The sequence below is a fragment of the Heterocephalus glaber genome, unplaced genomic scaffold (genome assembly GCF_053883595.1).
Source record: "Heterocephalus glaber isolate CG9 unplaced genomic scaffold, H.glaber_assembly_v1.0 deba00000470, whole genome shotgun sequence".
Lineage (NCBI taxonomy): Eukaryota > Metazoa > Chordata > Mammalia > Rodentia > Bathyergidae > Heterocephalus > Heterocephalus glaber.
The window spans coordinates 9,398,562-9,416,177 of record NW_028258145.1 but is presented as its reverse complement, the minus strand read 5'-3'; the positions used below and the strand labels follow the sequence as shown (position 1 = coordinate 9,416,177).

At 50.3% G+C, this 17,616-nt stretch overlaps 1 protein-coding gene across 4 annotated transcripts in view; it reads right to left on the bottom strand.

Moving 5' to 3' along the window:
- Positions 1-902: 902 nt before the first annotated feature.
- Gpr45 (G protein-coupled receptor 45) overlaps positions 903-17,616 on the bottom strand; it is a 53,495-nt gene continuing 36,781 nt past the window's right edge. For all 4 annotated transcript variants that reach the window (XM_021258138.2, XM_021258140.2, XM_021258139.2 and 1 more), the window contains one exon: positions 903-3,397. In XM_021258138.2, coding sequence (XP_021113797.1) covers positions 2,028-3,329 — 1,302 coding nt within the window. In that variant the 5' untranslated portion in view covers positions 3,330-3,397 and the 3' untranslated portion in view covers positions 903-2,027. The remainder of the gene's footprint in view (positions 3,398-17,616) is intronic.

Sequence of the window (17,616 nt, the reverse complement as noted above, 5' to 3'; positions counted from 1 at the left end):
ATGACCTTGGCCTTCCCAGGTTCCTGAGAGGTGACAGATACCCTTCTGCTGGCTGTAATTTACCTGGTTGAAGGCATTTTGTTATAGCAGCCTGAGTGAACCGTTAAAGGAGTGTTAGGCACTGGATTCTTCATGGACTTGGTACAAATTTTGGCAAGAATGTGATCTTATACACCGAAAAGGCAATAATACTTTATTTAAAATATATACAAAATTATTACTTTGAAACATATATAATACTGTCCAACGTAGATCACAAGACATGGATTGATGTAAATTTTGGTACCTTCATTCATTCAGTTTTGTGATTTCTGAAGCAATTCTCTGCAATGCTGTCAGGAGGGGAAGTGCCCAGGTGTGGTCCCCCAGGGCCTGGCTACACTCCTGGCACCGCTGTGCACTGGAACCTGGTCCCCAAGAGCTGTAGGCAAACCTTGCTTTTGCCAGGGCCCTTGGGACAAGAATTATAGGACAGATCTTGGTCCTCCTCCATCTTGGCTATAGAGGATGGCATCAGTTACTTCCTGAGAGCCCTGCCTGGGTGGAGAGTAAGGTAAATCATGTTGTCTTTGTCTCCCACCCTCCTTGCCTCCACCACCAGTCCTCAACCACCACAGCTGTAAGAATGGGGAGCTGGAAAGAAAGAGGTAGGGGAGCAGGATGGACTTCTCGATGCTGCCCCTGGACTCAGTCCACACCCCAGTCCTCCTTTGCCCCCAGATTGCCTTACATCCAGAAGGTGCTTAATACATGCTCAATGCATGGATGAATAAATGAACACAGGGGTCTGGTGATGGTAAAAAAAATAATCCATATTAGAATCAGTTTGAGGTCATCTAGACTAGCTTCTTTGCTTGGCAAATAGGGACACTGAGACCTAGAAAAAGGAGGTGAAAAAAACATGGTCACCCCAACTAGTTCCTGATGGAGTCAGACCTGGTGCCGCATTCTCTGGGCTTCTCCTTTATGTCTCACCTTCTTCAGACCTGACTCTGGGCAGAGAGCTCAAGGGGTCACCACCCAGAATGAGAAGCTTGCAGTGGCAATGGGTGGCTGAGTGTAGAACTCAAGAAAGGTACCCTCTGGGCAGCTGCACTCCTGGATCCCAACCCATACGGGGCCCCACAGTAGCCAGCAGTGGGTGTAAGTGAGGTAGGAGAAGCAGAGACCATGGGGACCTGGGGCCGCCCAGCCCATGGGCTCTATTTGTCCTGCCCCTGCAGCAGTACCCTTGCTGGTATGGATTCGGCCATCTCCAAGGCTCTAGAGCCCCCGGGGTGTGCAAAGAAACATGTAAACAGAGCGAGTCACTGTGGACACTTGCTCGTGGGTGAGTCCCAGGGTATGGTGTCCAGAATGCTGGGAAGGATGGGAGCAGCAGAGAGCAGAGGGATGGGCATGGCCAGGTGACGGACCAGGCGAGTGCTCAGGAAGCCTTCTCATTGCAGCTGAGCTGCCAGAGCACCTTCCACATGTGGAGCCACTCCAGGCTCCATGTCACACCAGGGCCTGAAGTGCAGGGCTCCCCCCTTCTGCTTCCCAGTGTTCCTTTTTTAGGAAAGGTAGTTTGGCACTGTCAGGAACGATCATCTGACCAATGTAAACAGTCCTGTGTGAAACCTCAGACCTCACAACCTTAAGTAACTCGGAAGAATGCTGGTGACAAATGGAATGAATGATGGCCCAGGACATGGCTGAACCCTCCATGGGTGTCCGGGGTCAGAAACTGGCATAGGGGGTGTGAGGGGCTCCATGGACACCACGAGCAGCACCCTCCCCTGCCCACCTCCCTTTTGCCCTTTCCTAGCTTTTTGCCCACCCATAGCCCTCTCCCCATGTTCCTGATGACCTTGCAGCTCCCACCAGACCAGCCATGGTTCTTCTGCAATGAGAAACAAAATGAATTCACCTTGCCAGAATTTGAACTTTGGGTACCAGAGCCCGTCAGGTGACACATGAGTACTTTTGTGCTTAAACAGGCACCACAAAACATAGACGAAGACTCAGGCTGCAGGAAGCCCCATGCCCTAGACTGCAGACTGGTTCTCGGCGCACACATAGACTGTGCTTGGCTGGATCCGCCGCTGGATACGCTCAGGCACTCTGGGGAGGATGTGGAAGGTCTGTGGCAGCAGCTCAATGCAGGCCTCACGGAACTTCTTGATCCTCCAGCAGTAGACGATGGGGTTGAAGGCCGACTTGAGGTAACTGAGCCACAGGACACAGGCGCTGGCAGTGTAGAAGGAGGAGCTGTAGTAGAAGCTCCTGCTGAACACAGAAAGCAGGCTGTAGACAGAGTGTGGCAGCCAGCAGAGCGAGAAGCCCACGAAGAGGATGAGGATGGTGGTGAAGGCCTTGGTTTTGAAGCTCAAGTCCAAGCTGACCTGCTGCTGCCGCTGCAGCCGCCTCAGGCCAGCCCGGGTCAGCTGTCTCAGGTCCAGGCTGTCTGACTGGTTGTGCACACGCACTGCGTTCTTACGCACTGTGTTGAGGATGCACAGGTAGGAGCAGAGCATGACACCGAAGGGCACAAAGAACACAGCCACCACTAGTGTCACCACGTAGGCGCGGTCAGCCGGGAGCTCGGTGTAGCCCAGCACGCACTGTGGGGCACGAGCAGGCACCTCCACCACTGTCCAGCCCCATAGCGAGGGGACAGCGATGCAGAAGGACAGCGCCCAGGACACGGCAATGATGCCCTTGGCCCTGTGTGGGGTCAGCCTGTCCTGGCGCTGGACAATGATGAGGAAGCGGTCCACACTGATGATGACCAGGATGGCCACGCCCTCCAGCACAAAGAGCCAGTACAGCGTGGCTGAGAGCCTGCAGAAGTGGTCCCCGAAGTGCCAGTGGACAGTGATGAGGGTGACGGCAGTGAAGGGCATGCAGCACAGGGACAGCATGATGTCACAGAAGGCCAGGGTGGCCAGCAGCAGGTTGATGGCGGAGCGCATAGCTGGCCTCTGGTACACAATGACGCAGACCACTGTGTTGCCCAGGAAGCCCACTACCATCATCAATAGCATCAGGATGGCCAGGGAGATCCTGAGTGGGGCAGACAGTGTCGTGGCCCCCAAGTCCGAGGCGTTGCTCACGTTCAGCTTCAGGTGCTCATAGGGCTGGAAGGTGGTGCTATTGCAGGCCATTGTGGGGACTGCCTGAGGGTAGGAATGGAGAGGGTTGCAGGGCCACCCTTCAGCGCTTGGGGAGTTCCCGCTGTCTGTCCACTGGCTGCATTGTCCTCTCAGATGTCCGTGGATCTCCTGGGAGTCGGGTTGGTCAGGAAGAGCCGTTTCCACTGGGTTCAGCAGCTGGAGGCTGCAATTCATCAATCACGGTCATATCCCTCTGTGGGTACAGACTGTGTCCACTGCTTCCTGTGTGCATACTCTGCAGCCTGGAGCAGGCAGGAGAGAAAGAGGATGGGGTTAGTCTTTCTCAGCTGTGCTGAGCAGGGCCAATGTGTAAACTGGACAGGTAGAAATCAACACACTGCTAGGTGATTTCACATCCATGGATTCAGCCAAAGAGGATAGGAGATATTCAGAGAAACCAACTGAACTGATCATCTACAGGCTGTTTTCCTTGTCATTCTCTCAATGATACAATAACTGCTTACACAATATCTACAACATATAAGGTATTATAAATACTCTAGAGAGGCTTTAGAGTACACAACAAGGTGACATAACTTTTATGCAAATACCATGCCATTTTACATAAGGCACTTAAGCATCCAGGGATTTTGGTCTCTCTGCAGGGCGTCCTGGACCCATCCCTGGGGTAGCCTAGGGACACTGGAGCAGAGAGAGGATATTCATATGTGTCATTTATTCCTTGTCAATTGGTCCAGGAAAACGTAATCCACACTGTATTTTTATGGACTCAGAAAGTATGTACTTTGTAATTTGCATCTATATACTAAACATTGATGTAATAACTCAAGTTTTAAGCAACCTGACTGAAGCCTGGGATAAGCCAACGTCTGTTATATGCTGGCTCTGATGAGTATAGTGCCCTCATGATCCAACTACCTTCCAAAAATCCCACGTCTGAACACTTGAGACTTTTGGGGAACATTTTAGATGTAAGCCACAACATTCCACTCCAGGCCCCCAAAGGCACATGTTCATCTCATTATGTCAACATGCACTCAATCCATCTCTAAGAGTTGCTAAACTGTCAACAGTTCCAGTGTTTCTCAAAAGTCTGAGTCCAAAGTCTCTTCTGAAACTCAAAGCAACTCTTAGCTATGAGTGGCTATAAAAATAAAAAAGCAAAATACATATTTCAGAGATACAATGGCATAGTGTAGTAGTCAGTTTTCCCTTTGATGCAACACAATACCCAAAACCCACAACTTAAGTGAAGAGAGGTTTAGTTTGGCTCACAGTTCCAGAGGATTCAGTCCATGGTTAGCTGGCTCCAAGGCAGAAGCATCATGGCCAAATGTGTGACAGAGCAAAGATACTTAGTTTGTGGCATCAGTGGCATCTAGTTCTGGGGCATCAGTGTTAGAGAGGAAGGCACAAGGGACCAGACAGATCCCAAGGCCAGGCCTTCATGACCCACCCAAACACACCTAGATGTGTGCTCCAGCAATCCCCAGGGCAGATCCCAAAGCCAATCAAGGTGACACTCCTCCCTAAGCACCACATCCCACTCCTGCTCAGCTTCATACCCAGATACATCTCCTTAAACTATACTCAATTTTCAAATACAGACAATAGTAAGTTTGTAATTCTGCTTAATATAACACAACTACCCTGCCTGTTATCAGAAGTTTAACAACCCCTTCCCCCAAAATTTCAACAGTTTCAGCATTTTTCAAAAGTCCAAGTTCAAGCTTCTTTTGACACTCAAGGCAAACTCTTAGCTGTGGACCTTTGTAAAAATAAAAAACAAGTTTCATAATCTCAAAGTACAATGGTACAGGGTAAACATTCCCATTCCAAAAGGGAGGAATAGGGGAATAGAAAGGAGTAGGCTAAAGACCCAAATCCAGGAGGGTAAGTCCTTAAGTCCTGTAGCCCCATGACCAGCAGTTGGGTCATATGGTGGTCACATGTTAACTCCTGAGGGTGTGGGCAGCTCTACCTCTATGGTCTTGCTGGTTGCAGCCCACCTGACCTCTCTTGACCTGACTCCACTCATTGCCTGAAGGTTTCCTTGATAGATGCTCCACATTCATGGCACCTCCAACTTCCTGGAGTTTCCACTGCAGCTTCAACTTCCCTCCCATGGCTTCAAGCATCACTCTTTCCAGGGTTCACGGCAGGGACTCTGACCCTTGTCACACATAACCTGGCCTCTGGGGCCTTCCTTTGAAATTAGTGTCCATGACACCATAACTCTTGTGTTCTGTACACCTATGAGACCAGCATCACATAGATGACACCAAGTTCTGCCACCAGCTCAAGCAATAGCCAGGTCTACTTGGACCCCAGTCACAATAGGCTCTGAGTTTTTGGATGGCTGGACTAGGGGATAGGCTTCCCTAGGTATGCTGAGTGACCAGGATGCCTGGGGCCCTTCTCAAAGCAAAATCTTTCAATGGTATTTACCCTTTTATACCAGGGTAGGGTTTGGCCAATTTCTGAGATACATTCAAGCCTTTCCTATAGTCTTAGTGGAAAGTACCCAGCTTCTTTTTAATGGCACTAATGTCTTTAGCAGCCACACTTTCTTTGACTGCAATTTTACACACATCTTTTTTCTGGCCAAACTGCAAGTTTTTCAGATCTTTCTCCTCTGCTTTTTGCTCCAAATACATAAAAGTTAAGCCACAATACCATTGCCACAGCCACTGTGCTGTCTTCCAACTTCCTCCACCAGATAACTGAGTCCATTACTTTTAAACTCAACCTCACACAGAGTTTTAGGGCATAAATGATACATAGAAAAGTTCTTTGCCAGAATGTTATGCACATGGCCTCTAGTTCACTTCCCAATAGAGTGCTCATTCCCATTTGAAACTTCATGAAGGCAGTCTTTACTGTCTGTGTTCCTATCAGCCTGAAAGTCATCTGAATTCCCACCAGAATCAGTCATCAGGCTCTGCTTACAGCTTTGTAGGTTTTCTCCAGCCAAGTTCTCCAGAATGTCCCAAACTCCTCCCATGAGCCTGTTCCAAAGGCTTCTGAACTACATGATCTACAGGTGTAGTCACAGCAATGACACTACTCCTGGAACAAATTTTTTTGTATTGGTCAGCTTTTTTATCACTGGGACCAAATACCTGACATCTACAGTTTTGATACACAGTTTCAGAGGGTTTAGTCTACAGTTAACTGACTCCAAGGCAGAAACACCATAGTGGAGGGAAACTGCTCACCTCGTGGTAGCCAGGAAACTGAGTGAGAGGAGAAGTCAGAAGTGGGGAGAAGGGTCAGGGACAGGATGTGCCCTTCAAAGGCACACCTCAGTAACCCATCTCATCCAACTGGGTCTCACCTTGTATTGCCTGTTCAGCTATGAACTCATTGGTGGATTGATCTATTGATGAGTTTACCACCCTTATAATCCAAGGGTCTTCCAGAAGCCCAACCTCTGAACCTATGAGACTGGGGATGAAGCATTTTAGATCTAAGCATAACAGGTTTCTAAGTAGCTCCAGTGCAGTTGCTGCCTCCCTCTGTACCATGAGCCAGTCTTTCAGAACTATCCTCATGACTGTATGCTAGGAAAGCCAAGGGACATCCCTGACCAGCTCCAGATCAGGACAGCAGAAAGCAGAGCAGAGGCTGCAACCAGCACCTGGTCCTAGGCTCCAGATGGAGAACAGTGTGTGGCTAGAGTCACAGCTGGGGAGGATGATGTCATATCTGTGGTACTGGCAAGCATGGACACAAGGACAGTCCCCTGGCCCCACCATACAAATGGAGGGACAAACAGCCTTAAATTGGAATCACACATATGCGCCTTCTGGATTTGAGAACCTGAGTTTCAGGCCAGTGTGTGCCTCAGTAGTGGGGCACTTGTCTGACAGCACTGCAAAAATAAAAAGCAAGATGAAAATTAAAACTTGAGCTTCAGTGATTCAAAATCTGGAGGATGAGTCAAGCAACCTGTTACTCTGCTCCCTAAACAGGCAAAACTGCATGTGGAGCCACCAGGGCTCCCTGGGGAGTCACCCCAGGCTAGTCTCACATTGGAGCACCAGGGACTTGCCTGCTGGGGTGTGCAGGGGTCTCTGCATTTGCTGGCCCACTGAGGCTGTGCTTGGGGTGTCCTGGAGCAGGGCACCACCTGTGGGTGTGGAGTATGCTCCCAGGGTGGCCACCACCATGGACAGGGGAGTAAATCCCTCACAGGCGCCATGTGATTATTTTGGAACTATTTTTCACAACAGCAGGTCCAGTGATCTCAGTGATCAGGTTTAGAATAACATGCACACATATAAGTTTGCATCTATCTATCATCTATCTATCCATCCCATCCTTCCTATCTATCTGTCTATCCATCTAACCTACCATCTATCCATTGTATGTATTATATCTATCCATCCAATCTATTGTATCTATTTATTTATCCTATTATCTATCTATCTATCATCCATCTATCTATCTATTTATCATCCATCTATGTCTCTACACCCAGTACAACTTGCTCCCTCTCTGCTTTCTCTATTTCTGCTATATGGTGGTGGGTTTGCTGGCTCTTTCTCCTTCGTCTTTACTTTGCCTCAGGTAACCAGCTACTGCCTGTGATGCCAGGTTTTAATTCCTGCTCCAGAAGAACATATTGGCTCCAAAATGCCAAATCGAGGGAGTTGATCTTGGCAGATGGGGAGGCAAGGACCAGCCTTGTGCTGTGGGAACAGCTCACCCCTGTCCTCACCTGGAACCTTAATCTGCCTTTCTGAAGCACACCCTCAAGCAGATGGGATATTTCAACCTCAGTCACTTACTGGGGATGAGAGAAACCCAAGAACTGCCAAGAATAATGATGCCAAGGTAGTGGGATCCTTTCTGACTCTTACATCAGGAAGGAGCTAGGGTTGTGGATGGCAGCAGGGACATCTCTCAGCAGAGCAGGAAAGGTAAAAACAAGGGAAGTGGGCAAGGACCATGTGGGGGAGGGTGTGAGGACACGGTATCACTATCACGGCCACCCTCAGGCCTGTGGGGCTTTCGCAGCCACTTCTAAACCAAATGGGGAAGAGCTGCCCTTTCACTGTGACAAACACCTGGGATGATCAACTTTTAGGTGGAGAGGGTTACTTCAGCTCCCGGTTTAGGAGCTTTCTGTTGCCAGTGACCCTGGTGCTTTTGGGCCTGAGGTGGGAAGTGAATCACAGCAGGAAGCTCAAGGCTGAGGAAACCGCTTGCCTCTTGGCTGCTGAGAAGCAGAGGAGGGGTCAGGTCCTGGGTCCCCTGCAAGGGTGGCCCTGTCCCCAGGAACCCAGATCCTCCCACTCGGCCCCCCACTCCCATCAGTACCACAGGCTATGGCCGGGCCTGTTGTCCCCACCGACATCAAAATTGCCAACTGCAGAGAATGCAGGATCCGAGGCTGGGAGGCACGGGGTAGGTGGGGACTCGGCCACCACCCATCAGTTTGTTCAACTGCAGCACTTGCCCACACTTTGCAAGCCAGAACCATTTAGGAAATGATTTGCAGAGCCTAACAGAGTGACTGACCACAGGACCAGATTGTAGCTGTCGGGCCAAGGGCTCAGACACCAGCATCCCATCTGTGGGCTGAGGGCCGTGGGTGGGGAGACTCACCCCAAACAGCTAACCTGAACCCTTCCTTTAGGCCTCTGCTTAGACAGAAGGTGATGACTGAACAAAGACGCAGAGAGAATACCTAGAATCTGAACATCACCTAAAAGTGTACAAAGTGTTGGGGAGGAGGGAGGACATGATGTGTTACGGAGGTACATGCTCCAGCTCCCCATAGTGGGTGTGACCCTGACACTGCTGCACATGTCCGCTATATACTTCCAATCATCTTCCTGTGAGTCTTGGTACAACACCAGTGGCTGGTAAATAGCTGTTATTCTGCATTGTTTAGGGCACAATGACAAGAAAAAGATCTGTGCATAGTCCATACACACCTATGAGACGTTTTCCAAATACTTTTTAGGCACACTTGGTTCAATTCAAGATTGTGCACACCACCTGCAGACATGGAGGGCACTGTCCTGTTGCTCCCATTTCCAGATGAGCAAGTGCAACAACACATCTAAATTCTGTGCTTGAAGGAAGGCAGAGGGAAAAGCAGGGAGTCCAGCAACTTCTAAAGCAGCCGGAAGCGCCCTCTGCCTTCTCTCCTTTCCTGTCCTGGGAGCCTCCATCAGGACACAGTTGCTGGGCATTGGTGTCCAGAGGTCCTTACTTTCCTCTGTGCACTTCACTGTAAAAGATGCCTTTTCATCTCCTCACTTGACTAATTTAGAGGTGCTGTATGTAAGGCATAGGTTTCTAAGTTCCTAAACCATCTATGAAGATTGTGCTCCAGACATGCAGCATATGTACACATTTAAAAATGGATATAGCTCAGTATTTTAGTAAAATCTGAGACAATTTGCACATTTTCAAGAGGTTAGGAAAGAGAAGACCTGCCAAAGTTGCAGTTCTTCCCATAGACCGCCTGGCGTCCCGAGTCATGTGGCCAGCAGTTCCCACAGCTGGGGCTCCCGCAGGAGAAAACCTGACACCAGCACCTTGCATGTCCCAGGCAGCAGAAAGGGGCTCCTTCTCCTTCCCCAGGTCGCACCTGCTGCACATCCCTTCCTTTCACCTGGATTCTTTAAAAACCGATTTTTAAACTTCTTCTCCTTCTCCTTCTCCTTCTCCTTCTTCTTCCTCTTCCTCTTCCTCTTCTTCTTCCTCTTCCTCTTCTTCTCCTTCTCCTCCTCCTCCTTCTTCTTCTTGTTTTTTTTTTTTTGGTACTGGGATCAAACTCGGGTCCTTATGCTTGCCAGGCAGGCGACAGAACCACTGAATTAAATCCCTGGCCCCGATTTTGAAACTTCTGTTTCTTGCAGTTTTCCTAACATTTTATATCCTAATTCTGGAGAAAAGGAAACCAAACTAAAAACATTATCTAAGTCTGGTAAAAAATATGCTATTTCAGACACAGCTTATGTAGCCCGTTAAACTTATTTTTGATGATGTTTTAACACTTAACACCTTTATTGAGGTAAAATTTAGTTATCAACATTTTCCTACTGTAATCTTTAATTAAATTACTTTTAATCCATTAAAAATGCTATGCAACAATCACTACAACCCACCTGGTGGAAATTTCCAACATCTAGTAAAGACCCCTAATATCTTCTTGCAGTCAATGGACTGAATTGTTTAAACAGTGGATTTAACTTATTTTCCAAAAACGAATTCCTAATACCAACTCAGAATGTGACCATTCTGATGGTGGCCTGGGACTGTGGCAGCAGCACCCTCCACTGACAACCCTTACCTTCCTACTGGTCCCTGGGACATATGGAGGAAAGGTGAGGAAGGGGCCACCTTCCTGAGACAGATGAAATGTTGCTGAGATTGCATCAGTCCTCGTGCCTTGGCCTGCGCTGATGTTCAGAATCCCCAGGTAGCAGGTATCGGTGGGTAGGGAACAGGACAAGCTTGACTCATTTGCCCAAGTAAACCACCAAAGTACCAACCACAAACCACAAAGCCACAATAACCAGTGACATGCGGAGGCAAGGGGCCCTAGGAATCAGGTCAGCCCCATGGCCTCCACTGGGATCCAGACTGTGGGCATGCTCTGCTTCTTAGCCTGGTGACCTGGGAAACATTCCGAACTGTTCACCCTCAGTTTCTCCTTCTGTGACATGGAGTTGGAGATTAACTATTGAGAAAATATCCTGCCAATCATGGGGTTGATCAAGGGTGAGCAGGGGTATTTACAGGGCAGAGGGCAGCTTCTGTCCCCGTCCTACATCATGCTGGATTTGGGGGGCGTCTGAACCAGCTTTGGGTACACAGGTCCTAAGGTGTGAGGTACCAAGTGCACTTTAAAGGCATGGCATTTAAATGCTTTGTGAAACTTCTCACCATCTCATACTGTGCCGCTTCACTGCTCCGAGGGCACAGAGTCGGAGCCCATGCCCCATGACCTCTGTAAGTTTCCAGAAGTGGCGATATTTTGAGAACCAATATGACACCACAGGTACAAAATTCCATACCATGAAACTTGGTTTCATGCACAAAATTATTAAAAGTATTGTATAAAATGACCTTCAGGCTATGTGCATAAAACGTATATGGAGCATAAGTGAATTTCATAGTCAGACTTGGGTTGCAGCATTGATATCTCATTGTGTACATGCAAATCTTCCCAAACCCCTAATACCTCTGGTCCCAAGCATTTCAGGGAAGGGACACTCAAACTGACAAGGCACATTGAAATGTCCTAAATATTTTTTTACTTTATAAAATGTTGTGGTAAATGGATATAAAATGTACCATCTTACCCATTTGTGCAGTTCAGTCCTGTAAGCCTTACTCACGCTGTTGCACAAGCAACCTCCAGAACGTTTTCCTCCTTCAACCCAGAGCTCTGTACCCATCAGACCACCGCCTTCTCCTCCCTGTCCCGCCCTCCTGACCACCTTCTGTTTCTCCACAACCATGACTGCTCCAGGTCCGTGACACAAGCACGTTTATACCGTGGTGACCCCAAAGATCATGACGTAGCCCACATCTTCCTGTCAACAGCCCAGTGCTGTGGAAGCCGTGCCCCTCACGCCTGTGTGAAGGTGTGAACACACGCCCGGCACATAGCTCGTGTAAATGGAGAGCTCTGTCACAGTGGGTGTCGTGTAGTACTGGGTTATGACAATTGTGCAGTGACTGTTAGCGTATTTCCTGTGCTGTGCCTTGATCGTTACTATAGAGCTTCCTCTGCTTGCTGAGAAAGGTCACCTATGCAGAGCCTCAGGTGGGAATTGCAGGAGAGGACAGCACTGTGGGGTCCTTGCCCAGAAGCCCTTCCCAGAAGATGAGACAGGAAGGGGGTACGGTGATGTGGCCAACCCTGACACTGCATGGGTCTCACCAGCATGTGTGTCTGTGTCTGGATTTTTAACCAAAAAGTTTAAAAGAATTTTTTTAAATCCACATAGGAAAAAGCTTACAAAATAAGGTTATAAGGAAAGAATATCTTTTGGTACAGCTGTATGACACATTCGTGACTTAAGCTGTTATTATTTAAAAAGTAAAAGAGTTTTAAAAATTAAAAAGCCTATAAATCAAAATAGTTTGCAGTAAGCTAAGGTTAACTTATTATTGAAGAAAGAAAAATTAGTTTTGTACCTGTAGTACAGTATTTAGTACCTTCTTTCCACTTCTACCTTATTCTCCTGTCCCTCTCCTCCTTGTAGACCAGCTCAGATGCTTCCTGTTGTGCCAGTGTCAGCTAGTCACTCAGTGCCTGAGCCAGCTGCACGGTGGTGGCCCGGGAACCTTGGCTATCTGTGCACTGTCTGTGCAAGGACACACGCTATGGTTGCTTAGTGACACATCCCAGAGGGTGTCCCTGCTGCCCAGTAGCCTGTGATCAGACTCCAGAGGCAGCGGGCTGGGAGGGCACAGGAGGCCTGCAAAGAGGGGCCGGATGCAAAGCTGAGGCTGCCACAGTTCCCAAGGCCTGTGGCTGAGTGTCCTAGACCCAGGGACAGAAGTGATTTCTCCTCTAGGACAGATGCACAGCTGGCTGCCTGGGGGCTGGCAGGGCCTTGGAAGGCCTCACATAGCACCATGCTGGGGGACACCACAGGAGTGACAACCCCACTGCCCTTAGCACACAGACCGCTCCATCACCCTGGCCTTCCAGTCCCTGAGGGTTCCACACTCACTGGAAGCAGGCATGAAGCTGGCACTACTGCCAACAGCTCTCTGAGTGCCTTCCACTTGGCATCCTCACTGACTGTGCCATCTCCCCTGCTCCCACCGTGCCCTTCACTCTGATCTGCACTTGGGTTTCCTCCTGGGCCTGAAGCCAGCTCCTGCCTTAGTACCTTGTTCCTGCTCTCCCTGCCCTCTGGGCCTGGGCCCCTTGTTTCCTGTGAGTCCTGCTTCAAAAGTGGACACCCAGCCACCACAAGGCGGCACCCTCCTCCCTCAGGGGGTGTAGGGCTAACTGCAAAGACCAGGTCCTGTGGGCTCTGTTCACTGCCCTCTCTGCCCCAATCCCAGGTTCTGGAACTTAGTGACCCCTCTGAGAACATTTGCTGAGCAGATGAATTATTTTACTTTTCTTCCTTTGCTAACTGGCCTGTTGGATGCTTTCTGCCATTAACATGTCTTATTTTTCTAATAAGAAAAAGGTCTATTTAAAAAATAAGGATAGGGCCGGGGATTTAGCTCAGTGCTTCCGCTGCCTGCCTCCCAAGCGCAAGGTCCCAAGTTTGATCCCTGTTACCCAAAAAAAAAAAAAAAAAAAAAAAAGGAGCATTTTATGTACATGGTTCCCATTTACTGGATGTGATGGGTAGGAAGGGAGCAGGGGACATGGTGGGCTTGTGGGGGGACATAGGCAGAGCCTGCTGTTTCAGGCGGAGTCTGGACAGCAGCCAAGGCCTTTGGTAAATCTGGGGAATGGAATCCAATACTACTCCTCATCAAGGAAGTTGCTTACTAATTTAAACCTAGGGCCAGAATACTCAGCACCAGCCGCTCCCACTTCTAATAATTCCCAACACATTTTATCGCCTGGCTCCCAATACCACAGAACACTGCACGCTGCCTTCCTCGGCATGAGGTGTGCATTAGCTCAAAGCAGCAGAGATGGGAACCATCTGAACCCGAGGCCCTGCTGCAGGGTGAGCAGCTCAGATCACAGGAGGCAGGGCCCTGCAGTCCACCATGATGCTGGCTTGGTCAGGTTTCTGGAGACAGCAAGCTCCAGCACACACCTGTTCTGGGTTAACCTCCTTTGAGTCATGTTACCCGAAAGTCTGGACTGCATAGAAAACAACAGCTTGGATTGCATTTGGAGGCGAAGTTCATTCTGAACAAGGACCTTAGAGAGGCCGAGTCTGTCTGTGTCTTCCACAATTCTCTCCTCCAAGGCCACAGGCTGCTGCTATGCCCCAAGTCCACAGAGCTCAGTGACTCCTCTCCAGGGGGTCCCATACCACTCTGTGTCTCCACAGCAGGCACCACGGACCACAGCAGACTGGGGTCACTCTGACTTCTCTGCCCGCCCCCCCACCAAGCCCCAACCAAGCCCCAACCAAGCACCCATTCTCCATCTCAGGCATCATAAACAATTGACCTGCTTCTCTCTGTCCACACTGCCAACACTTTGTTTGGGGTCTACTCATCTCACCAGACCCAACACCCAGGGCTCCAGGGTCTCCCCTTAAATGTCCACTGCTGTCCACTCTGCTGCAGCTGAAGCATCAGCCCTTCCATGGAGGAGATGAGACCAGGTCCCTTGCCTGCTTGAAACCCACCAGTGGCTCCCAAGACCTTGGATCTAGCTCAGCCTCTACCATGATATACACAGGTATGTAAAGATGTGTGAACAGGTGGCAGAATCGACTGATTCTATCCTAGCTGGCACTTTTCAAACAGAGTGGCATAGATGGTGTCTTCAGTGCACTGCATGGGGAATGTTGCTTTTGCATGGGTCCTGAGTGTGGTGTAAGGAGGAGTCATCTCTTACTGTGGTGCACTGAAGATACTTTGATGAACACTTGTAGACAAGAACTACCCACTCTAGCCCAGACATCCAGGCCCCTCCCTGCTTCTCTCCATCTTCAACTCCTCTAGCCACACCAAGTCTCAAACACCTGCTCCCTGCTGCTGCTGGCCCTTGGCACATGCTGCTCTCACTTTTTGAAGTTTGCTTACCCTGAGACCTGCTGGCCAGAGGGGAGGGAGTGGGAAATGGCAGCTGCGGACTAGGGTGTGAGGGAGAAGGAAGGAATTGGGTCAGGTGCAGACACCTCTCCAGTCTCAGCGGGTGGAGAAAGGCAGGGCCTGGGGTCACTGGCCCCTGTGTCTTGCCCCACTCTGCCTATCACCACTCTGGATCCTACCCCTTCTCCCTGTCCCCTACAATGCCCCTGCCTTCCTAGAGCCCTGGTTGGGGCACCTAATCTCTGGGGCCACTGTCCCTGACCTTTCAGAGAGGCAGAAAGATCTCTGCCCTGCCTGTCTTGTCAGAAGGGTGTGGACAACAGGGCTGGAGAGGGAGGAAGGTGCTCTCCGGACTGAGGGGACGGGCTGAGACTCTCCATAGGCCCTGCCTGGTGGAGTGGGGACAGGATCAGGCACCTGTCAAAAATTCTGGAGCACAGAGCAGTGCCAGTCCTGTTTGCTGGGGTGAAATTTACCCCGTCCAGGACTAAGAGCTTAGGGTATAAAGAGAGATTTAAAAAGCCTCAGGCTCTGCAACGCCTGTTTTGGGGGCAGTTTAGGGTTCTTTTCCCTTTCACATAAGGTGAGCTCTGTCCCAGTGAACACCTCACTCCACAGGGTTTCCTTCTGTGACTGTGGGTCTGAGGAATTAACAGGAGGAGTGAGCTGTTCTGCTGTGTTGCCGGCCCTGGTCCTCTGGTGGGAATGCGCCTGGGAGCACCCTGAGATGGACACCTGTTTCCCATGTCCTGCTGGGCTGGCAAATGCAGGAAAAGAGAGAGACGGCGAGGACCTCTGGGCCTGGAGCTGGGCCCTCAGTGCCTTGGTTCAGAGCAGCCCAGGCTCCAGGGACGCTAAAGGAAACCACTTGGGGCTAAGCCGCTCTCCAGACACGGAAAGCCAGTGAGCTGGTGCATGGGTCAGGCTCACTGGGTGGGGGTGTGCATTCCAGAGAAAGTCTTAGAAGCTGATCTTTGGGCCATTTCTGTGAGAAATCTGTGAAAACCAGGGACGGGTTGGGCTCTTCCCGCTGAGGCATGAGGGGCCGGAGAATGGGTTGTAGGGGACTGTAGGGAAGGAGTCCTGCTCACCAAGCAAGGGTGATGGTAATTACAGGAGAACCCTCAGTCGGGTCACAGCATCCAGGTGTTTAGTCCAACACCAGCCTGGATGTCACTGGAAAGGTGACCAGATGGGATTCGCATTTAGTGGGCTCTGGCTTCAGCAGACTCTACCCTCAGCTGGGCCTTGCACAGGCAGCAAAGGCCTTAGGAGAAAAGACTGAGCCCCTGTGGAGGAGGGCCCCGCCCCACTGGCTTTGGACTTGAGCTGGGGCACTGAGCCTCCCCTGTGTCCCTGGCCTGGTGGCTGCCGTGAAACCTCACCCTTGCAGCTCCAGCCTGTTCAGGAGGCAGTTCCATAAAATACCCAAACACACACATACACACACCCATTCACACACACCATTGGCTCTGTCTCTGGGGGACCCTGGAAGACAAGGTAAACACCTGCCGTCCCCAGTGTCACTGTAAGAAGCAGCTGATCATGTCAGCTCCCCAAGGCATTTGTGGGTGTGGGTGGGCACCGTCTCACTGACATCTGTGTAGTGAGAGTCAAAACGGTTCTCGAGTCCCCAGCAAACAAGGGGACTCAGGCCACTCTGTGAGTCCAGGGCCGGGCATCCCTTGTTTGCCCATTAATGAAGTCAGGACACGGGCCCTGGGCGGTGGACATCCAGCCTGCCTTCCCAGTACGTCTGGACACTCTGACGTGGAGAGAAGCCAAGGAAGGGACAGCACTCATAGCTGCTTCTCCAGAGGGAGGTAGATCTGTGCTGGGAAAACTGGGAGGTCACCACTATGGCTTGGAGAAGGGTACAGCCTGAGGGCTGCTACCCAGTGAACAGGCAGCCAGGACCTGAGCTCTGCATGCAGCGTCCCCAATGGCCACCGAGAGCTCAGCATGTAGGAGCTGGTCTTGGAGCAAGCATACCTCAGGCCCCTCCCAGGCCCCTATAGGAAGGAAGCGGTCAGTGTCCCCGGCTAAGCTCTCCCTGGTGGGCTGCCGGAAGGTACTGCTCCTCCTCTGGGTTCAGATATCCTCATCTGGTCTAGAAAAGCCCCAGAAAGCAAGGGGGTCAGGAACAGGAGGACCTCAGCTGTGGTCCATGCCCTGCAGTCTCCTGGACTATGCAGACTCCAGAGGGGTCTCTAGAGGAATGCCCTGGGCTAGCTCTGTGACAGGATTCTGCAGGTGGCACCTGCACACATGCAGTGGGGACAGTGGCTTCTCTGTCCCCACCGACTGCTTCAGAAAGCTGAGGCCCCATCCCAGCATCACAAACCTTTGCAATTGGTGAGTTTTCTGCAGAGCCCTTTCGTTTTGCTCAAATCCCCAATGGGAATGTCTTTTACATTAAAATCGATGCAGTGGCACCTCTGTGTCTGGCACAGAATGACAGGGGAGGACGTCCAGCCAGGAACAAGCAAGGACTGAGACAACTGTGGAAGGAGGCACAGCCACCCCAGCTGGAGTCTGTGCAAGGTGGGTGTTTTCTCTTGGGAACTGGAGTTTATTTGAAGAAAGGCATCACACCTTCCTACCTCTTTTATATTCCCGCTACCAAGGTTAGTAGACAGATTTGTAAATGAGTGAACACAATCAGTATTTAATAGATTAAAATGCATCATAGAAAGCACTTAAATTTCCATATCAATGGCAGGCACCCTCGGTGGGCAGCCACAATTATAGAGTAGTAATGATGGTTACATTAATAACA